This window comes from Antechinus flavipes, chromosome 1 (genome assembly GCF_016432865.1).
Source record: "Antechinus flavipes isolate AdamAnt ecotype Samford, QLD, Australia chromosome 1, AdamAnt_v2, whole genome shotgun sequence".
NCBI lineage: Eukaryota > Metazoa > Chordata > Mammalia > Dasyuromorphia > Dasyuridae > Antechinus > Antechinus flavipes.
Genome location: NC_067398.1, coordinates 473,529,544 through 473,550,362, shown reverse-complemented (window position 1 = coordinate 473,550,362; position 20,819 = coordinate 473,529,544). Strand labels below are relative to the sequence as shown.

Below are 20,819 nucleotides of genomic sequence, written 5' to 3'. Positions count from 1 at the left end.
TTGATCTGTAATTTTCTTTCTCTGTTTTGGCTTTTCCTGTTTTAGGTATCAGTGCCACATTTGTGCCATAGAAGGAATTTGGCATTACTTCTTCTTTACCTAATTTTCCAATAGTTTAAATAGTATTGTAATTAATTGTTCTTTAAATGTTTGATGGCAGGGAAAGAACTCTGGGAGATGACTATGAACCACTACATAGAATTCCCAATCCCTCTATTTTTGTCCACCTGCATTTTTGATTTCCTTCACAGGCTAATAGTACACTATTTCAAAGTCTGACTCTTTTTATACAGCAAAATAACTGTTTGGACATATATACATATATTATATTTAACTTATACATTAACATATTTAACATGTATTGGTCAATCTGCCATCTCGGGGAAGGGGTGGGGGAAAGGAGGGAAAAAGTTGGAACAAAAGGATTTGCAACTGGCAGTGCTGAAAAATTACCTATGCATATATCTTGTAAATAAAAAGTTACAATAATAAATAAAAAATAAAAAAAACACCTGGATATTAAAAAAATTTTTTTTGGTGGAATTCATTTGTGAATCATCTGACCCTGGACATTATTTTCTTGGGGAGTTCATTAATTACTTATTCAATTTCTTTTTCTAAAATGGGACTATTTATTTTCCCTTCTATTAATCCAGGCAATTTTATTTATTAAAATATTCATCCATTTCAATTAGATTCATTCTATTCAAATAGTCATGATTGCTGCCATACAATTGGGCAAAATAGATCTTAATTATTGCTTTAATTGTTGTTTTTTTCATTGGTGGTAAGTCTACTCTTTTCATTTTGATGCTAGTGATTTTGTTTTTTTTTTCTTTCCTTTTTCTGATCAAATTAACCAAAGATTTATCTATTTTCAAAATCTTTTTCATAAAACCAACTCTTAGTTTTATTTATTGGTTCAAAAATTTTCTTCATTTGTATTTTATTAATTTCTCTTTTGAGTTTCAGAATTTCTAATTTGGTATTTAATTGGGGGGGTTAATTTGTTCATTTTCTAGCTTTTTTAGTTGCATGTCTAATTCACTGATTTCCTTTTTCTCCATTTTATTCATTTAGTTATTTAGAGACATAAAATTTCTCCTAAGAACTGCTTTGACTTCATCTCATATGCTTTGATATGTTGTCTCATTATTGTCATTCTCTTGAATGAAATTAGGATTCTTTCTGTGATTTGTTATTTGACTCCCTCATTTTTTATAATTGGATTATTTAATTTCTAATTGGTTTTCAATCTCTTTCCCTGGCCCTTTGTTAAATAAATAAATATACATACATACATACATATATATGTAATGCAATATATGTATATATGTACATATGCAATATATATGTACATATATTGCATTGTTCTAAAAAGGAAGCATTTACTATTTCTGCCTTTCTGCATTTGATTGTGAAATTAGATTGATTAGAAATTGTTAAATTTCTAAAGTTAAATTAAACTGAACTTTGCAGTATTTTTTCCTTGAGATAATAGTTTTGGAATTTTGTAGCAATGTCCCTTGGGGTTTTTCTTGTGAGATATCTTTCTGAAAGTGATTAATGGATTTTTTCAATGAGTATTTTACCCTCTGTTTCTAGAATACAGTAATACAATAATAATCTTCATGTGATTGTGATTTTTTGTGTAGGTGCCATATACTGCTAAGAAAAAGAGGTATTCCTTTCTATCCCTCTTCAGTTTTCTCCAGAGGTAGCTCATCTAGATTTTCTAGGATCCTATTAACTTCCCTAGTTACTTTCTTATTTATTTGTGATTGATTTGTCTGATTCTGAGAAGGAATCTTCTCAGATCCTGATCCTGAGAAGGGAAGTTTGAGGTCCCTTCTCGAATAGTTTTGCTGTGTATTTCTTCCTGTAACGGGCTTAAAATCGTCTCTATGAATTTCCTTGCTATACCACTTGGTATATACATATGTAATATCATTATTACTTCATTATTTATGGAACCCTTTATCAAAATGCCCTTTCCTTCCTTATCTCTTTTAATGCAATCTATATTTACTTTTGCTTTTTCTGAGATCAGAATAGTTACCCCTGGTTTTTTTTGTTTGTTTATTTTCTTGTTTGTTTTTTTTTTTTTACTTCAGTTGAAACATAAATTCAGTTCCAGCCTTTTAACTTTACTCTGTATTTGTCTCTCTGTGTCAAATGTGTTTCTTGTAAATAATACATTTTAATATTCTGTTTTTAATGCACTTTCTATTTGCATCTGTTTTATGGGGGAGTTCATCCCACTCACATTCACCATTATGATTACCAGTTCTGCATTTCCCTCCATCCTAATTTCTCCCCTGTATATAGTATTGTTCTCTCTTTCCACTGTGTTTTTAGTCCTGTGCTTTTTTAAATTCACCCACCCACTACCTTATTTCCCATCACCCTCCCCTCTTATCTCAGTAGTGCTTTTTACCCATCCCACCTATTAACTAATCTTCTATCACCCTTCCCCCCCTCTCTTATTTTTTTCTCTAATGTTTCTGCCTTCCCTTCTAACCTGTCCCTCCCTTTTTTCCCCCTCTTTCTCCTCCTATTTCTTTCTAAAATTAAATAAATTTCTATACCCAACTGAATGATTAAGTTATTCCCTCTTATAGCCCAAACTGAAGAGATCACCCCTCTCTCTTCTTTCTCCATATTATAATAGGTCTTTTGTACCTTTTCATGCAAACTAATTGTCCCATTATATCTTCCCTTTCCTCTTTTTTCTAGTACAAACCTTTTCCACCTCTTAATTTTTTTTTCTTAGATGTCATCATGTCAAAGTCCATTCACAACCATACCCTCAGTCCATGTGATGGCCCCTTCTGTCTGCCCCAGTGACAGATACAGTTCTTAAGAGTTACAGATATTGTTTTCTCATCTAGGGATGTAAACAGTGTAATTTTCAAATAATATATGCTTTCCCCCTATTTACTTTTCTATGCTTCTCTTGAGTCCTGTGTTTGTAGATTAAATTTTCTGTTTAGTTCTGTTTTTTTTTTTCAGTAGAAATGATTAAAAATCTCTTACTTCATCTGATATAAAGGGCTGAAACTCTGAAAAAAGTGTGCTTGAATCAGATAACCAAGCTCTTAAGTCTAATTACCTATTTGATATGAGACAATGACTCTATTAGCATATGTTTGGATGAATGGCTCTTCTCACAGTTGATTTGGGGTGAATGTTTGGTCTTAAGATAATCATAGGCAAGAATTAGAGGGAAGAAGAACAGAGGTCAGAGACTTACTTTGCTGCAGGATAAAGAAGAGAGAAATTGGTGACTTTGGACTCGAGAATCCGTTTGTCTCCGTCACTTCTCCCCCTAAAGACCAAGGACTTTAATTTATCCTTACTCTGGCTGATCCTGAGATCTCCAGGGAGCAAGCCCAGACTTAACAACCTCCTCTGAAAGAAGATATTGAGTCTTGCTGGGTAATTAATTCTTGGTTTTAACCCTAGGTCCTTAGCTTTCTGAAATATGGTATTCCTGGCCCTCCAATTCTTTATTGTAGAAGCTGCCAGATCCAGAAGTTGGATCCTGACTATTGATCTTTGATATTTGAATTGTTTTTGTCTGGCACTTTGCAGTATTTTTTCCTTCAGACTGTAGTTTTGTAACAATGTCTCTTAGGGTTTTTCTTGTGAGATCCCTTTCTGAAAGTGATTGATGGATTCTTTCAATGAGTATTTTGCTCTCTGTTTCTAGAATATTGGGGCAATTTTCCTTAATGATGTCTTGTAGAATCCTATCCATTTTTTTTTTTTTTGGTCATGGCCTTGAAGTAGGCCAATAATTTTAAAATTGTCTCTTCTAGATCTATTTTCTAGGTCGGTTGTTCTTCCAATGTTCTTAATTGTGGGTGGATATAAGAAAAGAAAGGTGGAACCAAGATGTCAGAGTAAAGTCAGGAAGCTTCTTCATGAGCTATCCCAGTTTCTCTCAAAAACCACATGAAACCAGGTCTGTGAACAGAGTCTGACAGACAGAAACCACTCTCCAGCTCAAGACAGAATGGGAAAACTTCAAGAAATGTCATTCTCACTGGAGTGAAAAGGGTATTCAACCCAGGTCAGATAAACTCTAGGAAAGTTGATGAGAGGCTCTTGATCACAGCAAATCAGCCACTAAGTCCTGGCTATGTAGAGGAACAAATTAATGAGCTCAAAGTAAACCTCCTGTAAACACAAGGTGTCCCTGTGTTCAAAGCCAAGTCTCAGAGCTGCACAAAAAGCTTAGGACAATATTCCCTTTACCCCAGGAGCAGAGCTCAGCCATAAAATTTAAAAAGGCAGAAATTACAAAAGAAAAGGAAAGAAAATAAGCAAGAAACAGAAAAGAACCTTTACCATAGTAAACTTCTATGGTGACAGGGAAGACCAAAACACAAACTCATACAAGGACAGAATGGCCACAGAGAAAATATCCAAGATTGATATGAATTAGCTTTAAGCCCAAAGAGACTTTTTAGAAGTTTTCATAAAAGAGTTTAAGAGCAGTAAAAGAAAAATTGAGAAAGGAAATGAGAGGTATGCATGAGAGAGTCAACAGTTGAAAGAGGAAGGAAAAAATTGTCTGAAGAAACTAACTCCTTAAACAGTAAAATTAACCAAATGAAAGACAAGATACAAAAGCTAACTGAAGAAAATCACACATTAAAAACTAGAACATGATAAATGAAAACTAATGACTTTGTGAGACTGCAAAGATCAGTTAAACCATCTAAAAAGAATGAAAAAATAGAAGAAAATGTGAATTTTCATTACAATGTAACATGGACATATTTTATAGGAGATTAATCATAGATTGCCTTATAAAAGCATGATAGAGAAAGAAATGAACCAAAAGTTTGAAGTTTGTTTTTTCCAACCAATAGTCTAAAATTAACCCCAACACCAACATGGTATGATTCTCTCTCTTTTTTTTTTCATTTGCTACAGCTAAGGTTTTCTAACTCATTAAACATATTTCAGATGCTATGACTATTCAAATGAATCCTAATCAAATCCAAGGTGAATGTAATTCACTGTAGCCACCATTGTGGTTCTACAACAAACATGAAATCAAGAGTGTCTGTTTGTTCACAAAGCAAGTTTCAAAAATCATAACAAACTCAACTGGCAGGTCTGAATCTACAATGATCACATAGTTGCAGATCACAGAGGACTAACATTCTAGTTTGCAAGGATGCATATTTTTCATACTTAAGAATGATAAAGTAAAAACAAAAAATGAACAATATATATAGGCAGTAAATAATTTTTAAAAACCATCCAATATACGAAGTTACTGTCTGTCCATTTTAAATTTAGGAGTCAGCATGTAATGATAAAATGAGAAATAGACCATTGCAAGTCAATTGTGAAAGTCATCTAATTTTGTTGGGCTGCATTTTTCTTGCCTGTAAAATGAGGATGTAAAATTAGGTAATTTCTAAGGTTTTTTTCAATGAACTAAATATTTGCCAAATTCATATGAATCATAGAAACTCAGGATTGTAAAGGAACTCATAAAGTCATCTACTCTGTACAACCAGTAAGAATGGTAAAGAAAGTGAAAAACTTTAGCTGGTCTCTGGACAGGTCTTGACGAGGCAGGGCTTGGTTTTGAAATTAACTTTTTTTTCTTTTTTTTTTTCATTTTAAAAGAATAAAACACAAATAATGGAACCTACTTATTAGAAAGTTCATTTATAATAAAGAACATATACCTGAGTAGGAACTTCCTCAATAACGGACCCAGGATAAGATCTAGTCAGTGATGAGAAGCTTACTAAATACCAAGATCTACTTTTCTACTCTTGCACCACTAATAATTGTTAGGAAAATGTTTACTTGAAAACAAAAACCAAAACCTGCTTTTGTAATTTCCGTCTATTATTTTTAATTCTGACTTTTGAGACTCAACAGAACAAGTCTCATTTCCAATTCCACTGAGAGCCCTTCAAATATATGGGAAATGCTATTTATACCTCCTACCTAAATCTTCTGCAGAATGAACATTCTTGGTTCTTTCAACTAATTCTTATGATTTCAAGATCCATCATTATTACTGTTACTCTCCTTAATTTAGTAAATATTTTCTAATCATCTCCTATTTCAAAGAACTACTAGAAACATTAAGATAAAAACATAAGCAAACTCATTATTTGCAATTAAGAAAAAATATCCAGAACAGTGAGGTTCAGAACTGAAAATAATGCTACAGATGTGGTCTATCCAAGACAGAGTCCAGAAGTTGCTATTTCAGTTGGAACACTTACAGAACAAGACCACATTATCTTTTCAAAAATTGTCATGTCATACTCTTGATGCATGTCAAATGTATTTATTGTAGTTGATTTTAATAGAAAAGGATAAAAATATGAATAGGGAAAGGGACTGTGAATTCATTTGTATTTGGAACTTTCAGGAGAGAAAACTTTCTCTAACAATATACTTTGGATTCATTTGTACAACATATAATTTTAGGGAATTGCTCTTAGAGATTACATGAGTGGACCAAGATCACACAGCCAGCATGTCATACACAGAGGCAGATTTGAACCCAAGTTTAGCTAACTTTATAGCCAAATTTTTTGTCTTTTAGGATAGGAGTCAGCAAACTATGGCTTGAGAGCCAAATCCAGTCTCTAGCTTGTTTTTGAATTATAGGATTTTAAAATTTTTAAATTATGTTTTATTGCATTTTAAAATATAAAGATGCATTTTTAGATCATCAACCGTATAAAAATGTGTAGAATCCAATGAATTACATGAATCTCTCCTCTAGGTCATGGTGTTTTTTGACAAAAAGCACTTTTAAAAAGCATGATTCAATAGACAGAAGTTATATTAAATGAAAAAGATTTGTTTTTATTATTATTCAAATGCAAACAAATTTAGTTTTTTAAGTTACATTTGCCTTGAAAATTTTATATGAGAAAAAATATGAAAATCTTGAATTACCAATTCAGAAAGAATAGCTAGGAGCAAGCTAGATGACCCAGTGGTAGTGCACTGGCCTGGAAGGCAGGAGTATCTGACTTTAAATCTGGCCTCAGACACTTAATACTTTCCAGCTGTGTGACCCTGAGCAAATCATTAAACCCCATTTGCCTCAGTAAAAACAAATAAATAAATAAAAAACATTAAAAAAAAAAAAAAACATAATTGGAACACAAGGTTTTGCAAGGATTAATGTTGAAAAATTACCCATGCATATGTTTTAAAAATTAAAAAGCTTTAATATTTACAAAACAACAACAGAAAAATAACTAGCCTTAAAAAACTGAAAATGTATGGTTTAATTAAAACATTGGAAATCAAAATTTTAAAATAGTTTTCTATTATTGTTAATTCCATCCACACTTATATCGAACTTTTATTTCAAACTTATATCATCATGGGGAGGAAAATATCTTTAAGGGTTTGCATAATGATTACTTGGTGGGGAAGAAAGGGAAATTCTGAAATAGATTCCCTATCAAATAAAAACATTCTGACAGTGCTACATGCAAAGCATCAATCATGAAATGATATTACTAAGAAATCACCAAAAAATATCTATTCCCGTAATTGTTGTGAGGATAAAATGGTATAGCACTTGTAAAGCACTTTCTAAACCTTAAAATACTACATAATTGAAAGCTAATTTTAGTAGGAACTATTCCATTTTCAGCTTTGTATTTCTAATGAATAGCATGCTGATTTTAAAAGACTAGGCATGTAATAATTGTTTGCTAAATTAAAATGAATAAAATCTGTTTCTTGAGTGTTTTTAATGTCATACTTCTAGAAATTTTTTTGGATGACCTCATTCTAATCTCTCTGTGGGCTTATTTCCTCCAGAATTTTTTTTTAATTTATTAAGTGATATTGCATACAATCTTCAATAATGTTTGGTGAATGTTAAATTATCGCCATGAGGAAGAAGCCAAAAGAGCTCCAAAACTGCTTAACAAGACAAAAATTGGATTCCTTTGCCAAATAGAGATAGAGTAGCCAAGTATAACAACAGTTTATAACATAATGTCACTTGTGAAATGTAGGATAACAGCAAATTATGATACAATATTCCTGGAGAATATTGATATTTAAAAGGTGAATATATAGTTCAAGGAGAAGGTGAAGCCATTTAAAGAACATTATAATCAAAAAGCAATCCAGGATGCTATTCTTCTCCTATTTAATTCTGGACCCCATTTGCAGTGTCTCACCCAAATAGATGTGTTGCTAAATGAGCCTGATAGCCTATCTATTTTGAATACAATATTCTAGACAAAAATTGTCAGAATTATCAAACATATATGGCCATCTCAAACCAGATTAAAATGCAATTAAGTAATGTTTAATGAAATATTGTTTTTAAATAGTGGAACAAAAATAATGTTAACATATGGTTTTCTAAGGCATTATGTGGCCCATGGGGATTCTTATGTATGATTAAATGGCTCTTGTTTCTATTTGGATTTGATACCACTACTCTAGGGAATATGTATTCTTCATCTACTTTTGTTTTTCTCTTTAGATAGTCAAATTAAGGTCTTTTGAGTAAATATGAATTTTACTTAGGAAACTCTACATAGAGTTTGATTTTTATTTCAATTAAAGAAAAAAAGGAAAAACAAAATGTCTTCTATATATGATTATATATTTTTTCTTTTTTTGAAATTTTTTAAATTAAAACTTTTCATTTTCAAAACATATGTATGGATAATTTTTCAACATTAACCCTTGCAAAAACTTGTTTTCCAATTCTCCTCCTCTTCTCATTCCCTCCCCTAAATGGCAAGTAATCCAATATATGTTAAACATGGTAAAATATATTTTAAATCCAATATATGCACATATATTTATACAATAATCTTGCTGCACAAGAAGAATCAAATTGAAAAGGAAAAAATGAGAAAGAAAATAAAATGCAAGCAAACAACAATAACAACAAGAACAAAAGAGTGAAAATGCTAAGTTGTGACCCATGCTCAGTTCCCATAGTCTTTCTGTACGTAGATGATTCTCTTCATTGCAAAATCATTAGAACTGGCCTGAATCATCCCATTATTGAAAAGAGCCATGTTCATATGATTATAATTTTATTATTTTCTTAGGAAAATAGTCTATGGATCCACTGAGGATATCCATGAAGATATTACTTACATTTTTTTTTGTTTGAGACTTTTTTTTATATTATAACTGTTTATTGACAGAAGATATGAATGGATAATGTTATCCCTTGCACTCATTTCTCTTTTCTTTTCTCTTCCTCTCTCCAAATCCTCCCCTAGATGGCAGGCAGTCTTATACATGACAAATATGTTATAGTATATCCTAGATACAATATATGTGTGCAGAACTATATAGTTTTCTTGTTTCAAAAGAAGAATTGGATTCAAAAGGTAAAAATAACCTCATAAAAAAACAAAACTGCAAGTAGACCACATTTATTTCCCAGTGTTCCTTCTCTGGGTGTAGCTGATTCTGTTCATCATAGATCAATTGGAACTGAATTAGATCTTCTCTTTGTCGATGATATCCACTTCCATCAGAATACATCCTTATACAGTATTGTTATTGAAGTGTATAATGATCTCCTGGTTCTACTCATATCACTAAACCATCAGTTCATGTAAGTTTCTTCAAGCCTCTCTGTATGCATCCTGCTGGACATTTCTTACAGAACAATAATATAATAACACTTATATACCACAATTTACCCAATCATTCTCCAATTGATGGGCATCCATTCATTTTCCAGTTTCTAGCCACTACAAAAAGGGCTGCCACAAACATTTTGGCACATACAGGTCCCTTTCTTCTCTTTAATATCTCTTTGGGATATAAGCCCAGTAGTAACACTGCTGGATCAAAGGGTATGCATAGTTTGATAACTTTTTGAGCATAATTCTAAATTGCTCTCCACAATGGTTGGATCCATTCACAACTCCACCAACAATGCATCAGTATGCCAGTTTTCCAACATCCCCTCCAACATTCACCAATATATTTTCTTGCCATCTTAGCCAATCTGACAGATGTATAGTGGTATCTCAGAGTTGTCCTAATTTTAATTTCTCTGATCAATAGTGATACCCTTTCATATGAGTAGAAATAGATTCAATTTCAACATCTGAAAACTATCTGTTCATATCCTTTGACCATTTATCAATTGGAGAATGGCTTGATTTCTTATAAATTAGAATCAATTCTCTATATATTTTGGAAATGAGGCCTTTTTCAGAAGCTTTAACTGTAAAAATGTTTTCCCAGTTTGTTGCTTTCCTTCTAATCTTGTTTGCATTAGTTTTGTTTATATAAAGGCTTTTTAATTTGATATAATGAAAATTTTCTACTTTGTGATCAATAGTGATCTCTAGTTCTTCTTTGGTCACAAATTCCTTCCTCCTCCACAAGTCTGAGAGGTAAACTATATTATGTTCCTCTAATTTGTTTATAATCTCATTCTTTATGCCTAAATCATGGACCCATTTTGATCTTATCTTGGTGTACAGTGTTAAGTGTGGGTCCATGCCTAGTTTCTGTCATACTAATTTCTAGTTTTCCCAGCAGTTTTTGTCAAATAGTGAATTCTTATCCCAAAAGTTGGATTCATTGGGTTTGTCAAACACTAGATTGCTATAATTATTGATGATTTTGTCCTGTAAGCTGAAACTATTCCACTGGATCAACTAATCTATTTCTTAGCCAATACCAAATGGTTTTGTTGACTGCTGCTTTATTATATAATTTTAGATCAGGTACATCTAGGCTGCCTTTATTTGATTTTTTTATCATTAATTCCCTTGAAATTCTTGACTTTTTGTTCTTCCATATGAACTTTGTTGTTATTTTTTTCTAGGTCAGAATAATTTCTTGGGAGTCTGATTGGTATAGCACTAAATAAATAGATTAGTTTAGGGAGTATTGTCATCTTTATTATGTTCAGTCAGCCTATCCAAGTGCACTTAATATTTCTCCAATTAATTTCAAGTTTAGTATTTGATTGGGGGTTTTTAATTTGGTCTTTTTCTAGCTTTTTAAGTTGTAAGCCCAATTCATTGATCTTCTCTTTCTCTGTTTTATTCAAGTAAGCCTTTACGGATATAAAATTTCTCCTTATTACCACTTTGGCTGCATCCCACAAATTTTGGTATGATGACTCATTGTTATTCTCTTGAGTGAAATTATTAATTGTGTCTATAATTTGCTGTTTCACAATCATTCTTTAAGATGAGATTATTTAGTTTCCAATTACTTTTTGGTCTATTTACCCCTAACTTTTTGTTGAATGTAATTTTTATTTTATTGTGATCTGAAAAAAAAAGCATTTACTATTTCTGCCTTCCTGCATTTAAATTTGAGATCTTTTTGTCCTAGTATATGGTCAATTTTTGTATAGGTTCCATGAATTGCTGAGAAGAAAGTATATTCCTTTCTGTCTCCATTCAGTTTTCTCCAAAGATCTATCATACCTAACTTTTCTAATATTCTTTTTACCTCTTTAATTTCTTTCTTGTTTCTTTTGTGGTTTGATTTATCTAATTCTGAGAGTGCAAGGTTGAGATTTCCCACTATTATAGTTCTGCTGTCTATTTCTTCTTGCAACTCTCTTAACTTCTCCTTTAGGAAGTTAGATGCTATACCACTTGGTGCATATATGTTTAGTATTGAAATTGCTTCACTATCTATGCTACCTTTTAGCAAAATATATTTTTCTTCCTTATCTCTTTTAATTAGATCAATTTTTGCTTTTGCTTGATCTTAGATAAGGATGGCTACCCTGCTTTTTTGACTTCACCTGAAGCATAATAGATTCTGCTCCAGCCTTTTACCTTTTTTCTGTATTTATCTCCCTGCTTTAAATTTATTTCCTGTAAACAACATATTGTAGGGTTCTAACTTTTGATCCAGTCTGCTATCTGCCTTCACTTAATGGGAGAGTTCATCCCATTCAAATTTATGGTTAAAATGACTAATTCTGTATTTTCTGCTATCTTATTATTCCCAGATTATACTTTAAAACTCATAAGTTTAAAACTGGAAAAGAGGGTTACTTGCCCCCCTCTAATCCTCTTTCCCAGTTTTAAGCTTATGAGCCCCACTTGTATCATGCCGCTCACCCTCTTTAGGATCTCTCCCTCCCCACTTTGCATCTCGTCCCCTTTCTTGTACCCTTCCCTTATTACTCTTTTTCTTTTCCTTTTTCCTCTCCCCCTTTTTAATAAGGTGAGAGAAGATTCTCTGTAAAACAAATATGTCAATTATTTTCTCTTTGAGTCAACTCTGATGAGAGTAAGATTTACACAATGTTCCTCCCCATTTCTAAATTCCCTCAGATATGATAGGTTTCCTTTGCCTCTTCGTGGGATGCAGTTTCCCTCTTTTTAGCCCCCCTTTCCCTTTTTTCTGATACTATCCCCTTTCCATTTCTACTTCCCTTTTTTAGATTATATCAGTAAAATCAAATTATACAGGTAGTCTTTATGTATATTCACAACAGAAATACAGTTCTCAAGAGTTCCTTTTATCTTTTCTGCTTCTCTTGAGTCCTATGATTGGAGATCAAATTTTTTGTTTAGTTCTGGTTTTTTCTTAGAAAGATATGGAATTCATCTGTTTCTTTCCTAGAAGAAAATGCTCAGCTTGGCTGGGTAGTTTATTCTTGGCTGCATTCCAAGTTTTTTTGCCTTTCAGAATATCAGATTCCAGGCCCTTTGATCCTTTAACATGGAGGCAGCTGGATCTTGGGTGATCCTTATTGTGGCACCTCAGCATTTAAATTGTTTTGTTCTGGCTGCTTGAAATATTTTTTCCTTTAATCTGATAGTTCTGAAATTGGCCACAATATTCCTTAGAGTTTTTATTTTAGGGTCTTTTTCAGAAGGTATTCGAGGAATTCTTTCCTTGCCTATTTTACCTTCTGATTCTATGACATCTGGACAGTTCTCTTTGATGATTTCCTGTAAAATAGTATCTAGGCTCCGTTTTTCATCATGATTTTTGGGAAGTCCAATAATCCTCAGATTATCTCTCCTAGATCTATTTTCCAGGTCTGTCATTTTTCTAAGAAGATATTTAATGCTTTTTTCTAACTTATCATTTTTTTTTTGTATTGCTTGACTGATTCTTGATGTCTGAATGAATCATTGGTTTCTATTTGTTCAGTTCTGATTTTTAATTAGTTATTTTCTTCATTAGCTTTTTTTACTTCTTTTTTGTATATGTCCAATTGAGTTTTTAAATGAGTTGTTTTGCTCTATGGAATTTTTTTCCATTTCACTAATTTTTTTTTAGTGAGTTATTTTCTTTTTCCAATTCACAAATCCTACTTTCCTGGGATTTTTTAACCTTTTCCAATTCACAAATTCTGTTTTCCTGCACTTCCTTGGAATTCTTTACTTTTTCAAATTCACATTTCAGGAAGTTGTTACTTTCTTACGTAGCTTCTCTTTCCTTTCCCCATTTTTCCTCTAGCTCTCTTTTAAGATTTTTAATGGTCTCTTCTAGGAGAGCATTATGTGATGGGGGCCAGGTAACATTCCCCTTTAGGGTATTGTTTGGAGACTGTTTGCTATTAGTTTCCCCGGGTTTGCAAACCTGCTCTCTTTCTGTATATAAGCTATTGAAGGTCCTTTTGATTTTTTTACTCATTTTTAAAAGTTTGTTTTATTAGTTTCTGGCATTTTTTAGAGTACTTTCTGCCTTTGGATTTGATTTCCCTGCTGATCTGCTGTTTTGCAACCAAGGCAGAGCAATCAGCCTATGCCAGAATTGCCTCTGTAATTTTCTAACCACAGAGGCAATCCCCTTTCCTGTCAGCTCTGTTTGCTAGCCTTTCCTACTTCCCTGCCTATGCTGGTCTATTCCCTCTCCTCAGGACAAACCTTTCCTGGTGAGCTTCCAGAATATCTTCGGCTGATGAGTTGATGTACTTCTAATCCTCATGGGTTTTACCAGTCAAGTGCTATTTTTGAGGCTGAATTTAATAATTGGTTGTGAGGTTATAAGAGGAGCTTAGAAAGTCGTGTGTGCCTTCTCCACCATCTTGACTCTGCCAGCTTGATTCTGATTTTTAATGAGTTATTTTCTTCACTCACTTTTTAATACCTTTTTCTAGTTGTCCTATTGAGTTTTTAACTGAGTTGTTTTGTTCTATGGAATTTTTTTCCATTTTGTCAATTTTATTTTTTAGAGAGCTATTTTCTTTGTCCAATTCACTGATTCTGTTTTCCTTGGAATTGTTTACCTTTTCCAATTCACTAATTCTGTTTTTCAAGGATTTGATTTCTTTATCCACTCTATCCAATGGCTTGCCATGCTTCCCTTCCCTTTTCCCATTTTTTTTCTAGCTTTCTTGTAAGAGCATATTTTATTTCTTCTATGAGAGCCTTGTGTGTTGAGGACCAGATCATATCCCCCTTTGGGGAGTCATCTGAAGACAGTCTGTTTTTAGTCTCCTCAGGGTTTAAAATCTGCTCTCTATCCTTATAGAAACTATCAATAGGTTAAGTGCACTTTAATTTTTTGCTAATTTTGTCAAAAAAGGATCAAAGGAAACAAACTAAAAAAAAAAAAAAAAGCAAATTCAATCTGCTTTTTTTTTTTTTGGGAGGGGGGGGGGAAGGTGAGGGCTGGATGGTATTACCAAGCTTCCTGTACATTCTGCAGAGGACAGCAGTGAGGCACTACCAGGTAGCAATGGTTGTGCTGCATCTGTGATCTCTGAGAGCAGGCTGATACACTCTGGGTGGGTGTGGCCAGGTCCCAAGAGACTCTAGCTTTTCGGGTTGTGGTCTTTACTCCCTGTATTTATAGCTTCTCTGTTGATCTACTGGCTTGCTGCCAGAGCAAAGTAGCCACACTGTGATAAAGTTCTTCCAGCAGAAACAGCTGAGATCACACCCCATCCCCCTCGGGTCTCCTCAGGGTGAGCTGCCTGCTATGCTCTCCCTCCCTGCTGTGCTCCCACTGCCTGCCTTCAATCTGCCCCTGATCTAACCTTCCCCACCCACAAGCAAAAACAGACTTTTTCTGGTGAATTTCTAGGATCTCTTCTGTTGGTAATTATTTGTGGGGTTTTTCAGTCAAGCACTCATTCCAAGGTCTTGTCATGAAAAAAATATTCTGAGACCAAGATGGAGCTTAAATAGATGTGTGTGTCCTCTCCACCATCTTGGCTGGAAGTCCCTATTTTTTACGTTTATTAGCAGTATACTACAAACAACATTCTGCAATGCACAAATAATTTATCATAATACAACTGACTGAAAGGTATAGAGAATGCAATATCACACTATGCCTACCATTTGCTGATTATTGGAAAGGACTTAATTTGGTAAGCAAAATATTACCCCAAAGGCACTCCTCTAACAAGGAATACTTCCCATGTTTATGTTAACAATGTTAAGATTCTCTGAAAGTTATAATCATACAGACAGAATTGTAAGAAAATCCTCTGATCATTTATATGAAGCAAGGTATAAAACAAGGAAAATTAGGCTCCTTCTAATCAAAGGTTTTTATTATTTTTGTAGAAGAAATCCAGAATATATTTCAAAATTCAAAAAGATTTCCTATAGATTGTGAGTTTGTCCAGATGTTCTTGTGTTGAGCACCACACCTAAGTGCAAAACCCAGAAAGCTTGTAAAGGGTTAAAGGGAGAACAGAGGTCAGAGAATGTAACTGTCTCTCAGTTTCCTTGTATTATTTCATCCTCTCACATGAAGGGATCTATTTTTCTGGTCAGAATTAGATCCCCAGCAGCCACTAGCAAGTTGCTCCCATAACATTCTTGTCTGAAAATGACAATGTGAACTACAAATTCTATGTCATGAAGAAACATTCTTTCTCAGATCTATAGAATATTTAAGAATTATCTGTGCATATATCAAGGATAATTTGAATTTTAAAAAGAGACAGGCTAACAGACTTTTTTTTAACAGAAAATATCTTCAAAGTCACACAGTTGTCTGGGGTGGGGAGCATTCAAAATATCACATCTTTTGCTTGTTAAGGGCACAAAAGAGGGAAGCACAAAAAATGGAGGCATATTCTTATCAAAGATCTTCACAATGGAGTATGAATGTGATAGTTTGAAAGGGAAAATGGACTACATGTTGATAAAAAATGGAGTGACACTGAATTTAAGTGGCAACATGAATGTAAACCTGTTGTGATGTGGGAGCACCCTGCCAGTGCATTCTGGAGGTCTAACTCAGACCTGTAGAATGGATCTCTTCATGTAAGAGGAATGATGATGATGACTATAAAACCAAGACAACACCACAAGGAGACTGAGAGGCAGTTGTGTTGTCTGACCTCTCTCCTCTTCCCTCTTGCTTCCTATTTATTTCATTCCCAATCCACATGGAACATCTACATTAGTAAAGGCTGCTTTGCAACTCTTTCAAGTGTTATGATTCACAGCTCTGGAGCCTCTCAAGAGAATTGAACTGCCATTTCACCTTAACATGGTCCTTAACAGAAACCTAGCATTGAAGCGAAGCAGGCAAGGATTTAAGCTCTGCCTTTAACACAAATCATCTATATGACCCTGGGCAAATCATTTAATCTCTCAGTTTATCTCTAAAAGACTAGAAATTGCAATATAGCTGGTGATTTGCATTGAGGAGAGTTTGCTTGTTTGGAGTTCCCGCTCAGTGAGTTCAGAAGCCCAGTCCCTTTTCCTTCATATTTATGAATTAAAACCCTTCTCAATGAGATCCACAGTCACTCAATAAAGACCTAGTTTTCAATCAAAATAAGAAAAGTCAAGTGGACAAAAAAACATGTTATCCAAATTATGACATTCAGTTGCATGGGAAAGATGCTACATTTGATTTGGGTATTTTTAAATACTGTCTTTTTTCCTTTCCAATCCACTTCTCTCACACCTCATTTTAAAGCTGTCCTTTATGTGTTCTCTTCTCCCATTAAAATATAAGCTGCTTGAGGCTAGGGACTATTTTCTTTTATTTGGGTTTTTCCCCAGTATATAACATAGTACCTAACATAACAAATGCTCCTTTTAATTATCTACAGATAGTTCTTCTAGCTATCTATCAGAACGGAAAAAGAGGATAAAATCAGGAAGAATCATATTGAGAATGTATTCTGGCTTTCATAGCTCTGAAGTTGTTTGCTGCCATGCTAAGCCATTTTTAAGATTAATATTTTCATAATGATTTGATATGGTTATAAATCATGGAATACCATGACCTGAAAATTACCAATATGTAAGTAATTGAAAAGGCTATGAAAAGAAACATAGTGGATCATAACAGTATATAACCAATAATGACTGGCACTTAAGAAATTATGTGAAAGACATTATCAAGGACATATATGATCAGAGAGAAAAGAATAAAAGCCAGTCTGTGTACTACACTGGAGTCCTTGAAATATGAAAAGAAATAAAGGAGGCTTTGAGTGTGTTAGATACTTTATGAAGAATTTATGCATAGAATGAAAAAATGTGGAAGAATTGTAATCCTCCCTGCTCTCCTGTTCTCCTACCCCCCAGTCTTTTTTTTTTCTCTAAGACAGTGAATTTCACCTTTATAGTGTCATTTATCCCTTTATCAATTTGATAAAGGCTAAGAACACTCTCTCAAAATAATGTTTTTAAATGCCAAAAATAAAACATAAAGATTACCTTAAAAAGCCCTCGATTATTTTGAAATAAAATTATCAAAATAAAATAAATTTTTTAAGAAAAGTTCATGGAGTCCAGAAATTATTCTATTCTGATAGTATTCTCATGATGCAACATATATACGTATATATGTTATATACATACATATCTATATGTATACTACACATTGTATGTATGTATGTTGTTCAGTCACATATAACTCTTTCAAAACGTCTTGGGCGGTAGCGGGTTGGCAGAGATACTGGAATGATTTGCCATTTCTTTATCGAATTCATTTTTCAGATGAGGAACTGAAATAAACTGGGATAAGTGACTTGCTTAGAGTCACACAACTAGTAAGTGTCAGAGGCCAGATCTGAATTTGAACTCAAGTCTTTCTGACTCCAGACCCAACATTCTAAATATTGTACCACCTAGCTATCTATATCTATGTTTATCTTTATACATATTTACATGCATGCATACATATGATCATTTACATATTGTCTCCCCCAAAGGAATATGAGTTCCTTGACAACAGGGATTATATTATTGCCTGGAACATTTTAAGTATTTTTTTAAATAACTGACTGTGCTAGTACAGAGAGAATTCACATCTAACTGTTCCTAGTTCCATGTAATATCCATGGATCTGAATTTATCAATAGCTAGACAAATACAAACATGTACACATGTCTCTACATATGTTTGCACATATACACTTATGTATATGTGTGTATAAAAATAGAGAAAAAGCAAAACAAATTAGTTGACTTCATACTCTGTATGTAATGATTAAATACATCCATTATAAGAAAATTTGTTAGGGAATAAGACCTGATAACATCATAAAATTTTTGTTCCTTTTGTATTGCTCAAATGAGGATTAAACCATACTTTTATTCACCTAGGCTGAATCATCCTTCTATGCAAACAAGTATTTGCTCAATTCTGATATCATAGATCAAAGATTGCTTAACATACTTTATATAAATTCTCTATTCCTAATCTTGTGCTAAGTGGGGTTCACAAAAACAACAAAAATTTACACTGATTAGTTGCTTCAATCTTAAATTAAGAACTGCTATAAAAAGTTCTACTTTGGGAGGGGATTTAAATTCTGGAGATGAATTAAGGTAGTCTTCGTTTATACTCATGTATACACATGCATAGATATACAAACAAGATGCTAAAAATGTAGGTTTCAAGTTTTTGGTGTGTTCTTTTATTCTTTGATATTCCTGCCTATCTCAGTTCTCTAAACCCAAAATAAGTCTATTCTGGCTATGCTACTTTAATTAGTTACCATTGTATATACATTGGCAACCACCAGAGGGAAAGCATTACACTGGGTAAAAACTAAAATACTTCTTTACAGTTTGCCCTGATTCTTCTACATCCTTTGAAGTTATATAAAAGTCACATTGTGTAAGACTGAATCAAAAGCTTTCATAGCATAAATGTTTTATCCATACCTCTTTCTCTGTGCCATTTGAGACAATATTTCTGCAGCACTAAACCAATCTACAAACTTTATTTTCAGGTACTTTTTTTTTTCTCAGTTTGGCATCCTCATGCTGCCTGTCAGGTGCACAGTACTTTTCATTAACAAGATCCTCTCTCTCTCTCAAATTTAGCTCTCCTATTTGATACCCCTTTATTTTTTTCTTTATTTTCACACAATTAGTCAATCTTGTGGATGGATTTATGATAACTGGAAAAGGCTAAAGGAGATTCCCTTAATTACAATCCTTTTTGTTCCATAAGTAACAGGCCTTCATAAAAGGTTTCCATAAAGTTTTTCTTAATACCCCCACCTATTATTTTAGATTTATTAAAAAGGAGGAATGATAGATATAATGATAGAAGGATGCTGGAAGAACTTGAGCATAGGTCAACTCTTGTATGTGAATCTCACACATTCTATCATAATACTCATAACATTATGCTTATATCACTCTTAAAAACTCAAGAATTATACCCATTCTTAGAGTTTTAGCGATTTTAGGCACAAATTTCTCTAATATCAATATGGAGAAAGCAAAAGACTCACAATGACAAAAATGTCTGTGAAAACAGATAGTTTGACATTTTGCTCTTAAGCAAGCAGAGTTTTATTACAGAACAGGTACCGACATTTTCCTTATCAAATAGAGATGAACTCCCTTTTTATTGCCTCTTTTTTTCAATTAAGAGAAGAAGGCATAACTCAGAAGCTATCAAAAACTGAAAAGATAAGCACAAAAATAGAAAAGTATAGAATTGTTTAGTTTTTAATTAGAATATTTTCAGGCAGTTAAAAGACAGATAAAATTTTGAGTTCTGTAGAACCTTTTGAGTTTTGAGTACAAGAAATGTACTTTTTCTATATTTGAGTTATAAAAAACTGCATCCCAAGCTCTAGTCTTTCAGAAATATGTTAACCTATACCAGCTAGTACAGAAATGAGAAACTGTGTATCATTCAACAAGCAGTCTGATCTAAATATAACAAATACGTTCTATATTACGTACTATTCAATGATATAATTACCATAAAGGGATCAATTTTTTCCAACCTTCCTTATTTTTTCCTTCCTCTACTCCATAGTCATTTAAATAACATATGCTTAGGCTTAGTATTTATTAAGTTTAGCAACATTAAGTATAATAGTCTATTATTATGCCCAATTGATATGGACTACTAAGTAAACTCCCATTCATACAATATTCAGAAAAATTAGTTGACCCTACAGTATCTACCTTAAAAAATGGCAACTACTGGAAAAAACAAACCTGCTTCCTGAGAGCTATGATGGTTTCTTGAACTTCTGCAGCAAAATGAATGAAATCCTGAGGAAAACTGGAACTGGACAAATGTGTCATATTTTCTGCATTTCTATCCATTGACAATTTTTCATTGTGCCTATAATATATAAGCAAAATAAGAATCAGGGTAGCAGAGGGAAGGATCAGAGTTAAATAAAATCAATAATTATGTCAGTGCCTACTATGAGCAAGTTACTGAGATAGATGCTATAAAGAAGAAAAAGAATCAAAGTCATAATTGAGGATTTACAATTAAAATGGAAAATAAAGAATAATTCATGGAGTCATTTTATGCATATTTCCTTTCAAACATTTTGAAATTTTTTTTCCTTTGAAAACTATGTGGAATGTCATGTTGTATTGCAAATACATTTGATATATTATTTAGATTTCAGAA

At 33.0% G+C, this 20,819-nt stretch overlaps 1 protein-coding gene across 1 annotated transcript in view; it reads right to left on the bottom strand.

Annotated features, from left to right (window-relative positions):
• Window positions 1–20,819, bottom strand: part of PXDNL (peroxidasin like) — a 559,370-nt gene that overhangs the window by 13,553 nt on the left and 524,998 nt on the right. The window contains exon 21 of the mRNA XM_051970215.1: window positions 20,390–20,519. Coding sequence (XP_051826175.1) covers window positions 20,390–20,519 — 130 coding nt within the window. The remainder of the gene's footprint in view (window positions 1–20,389; window positions 20,520–20,819) is intronic.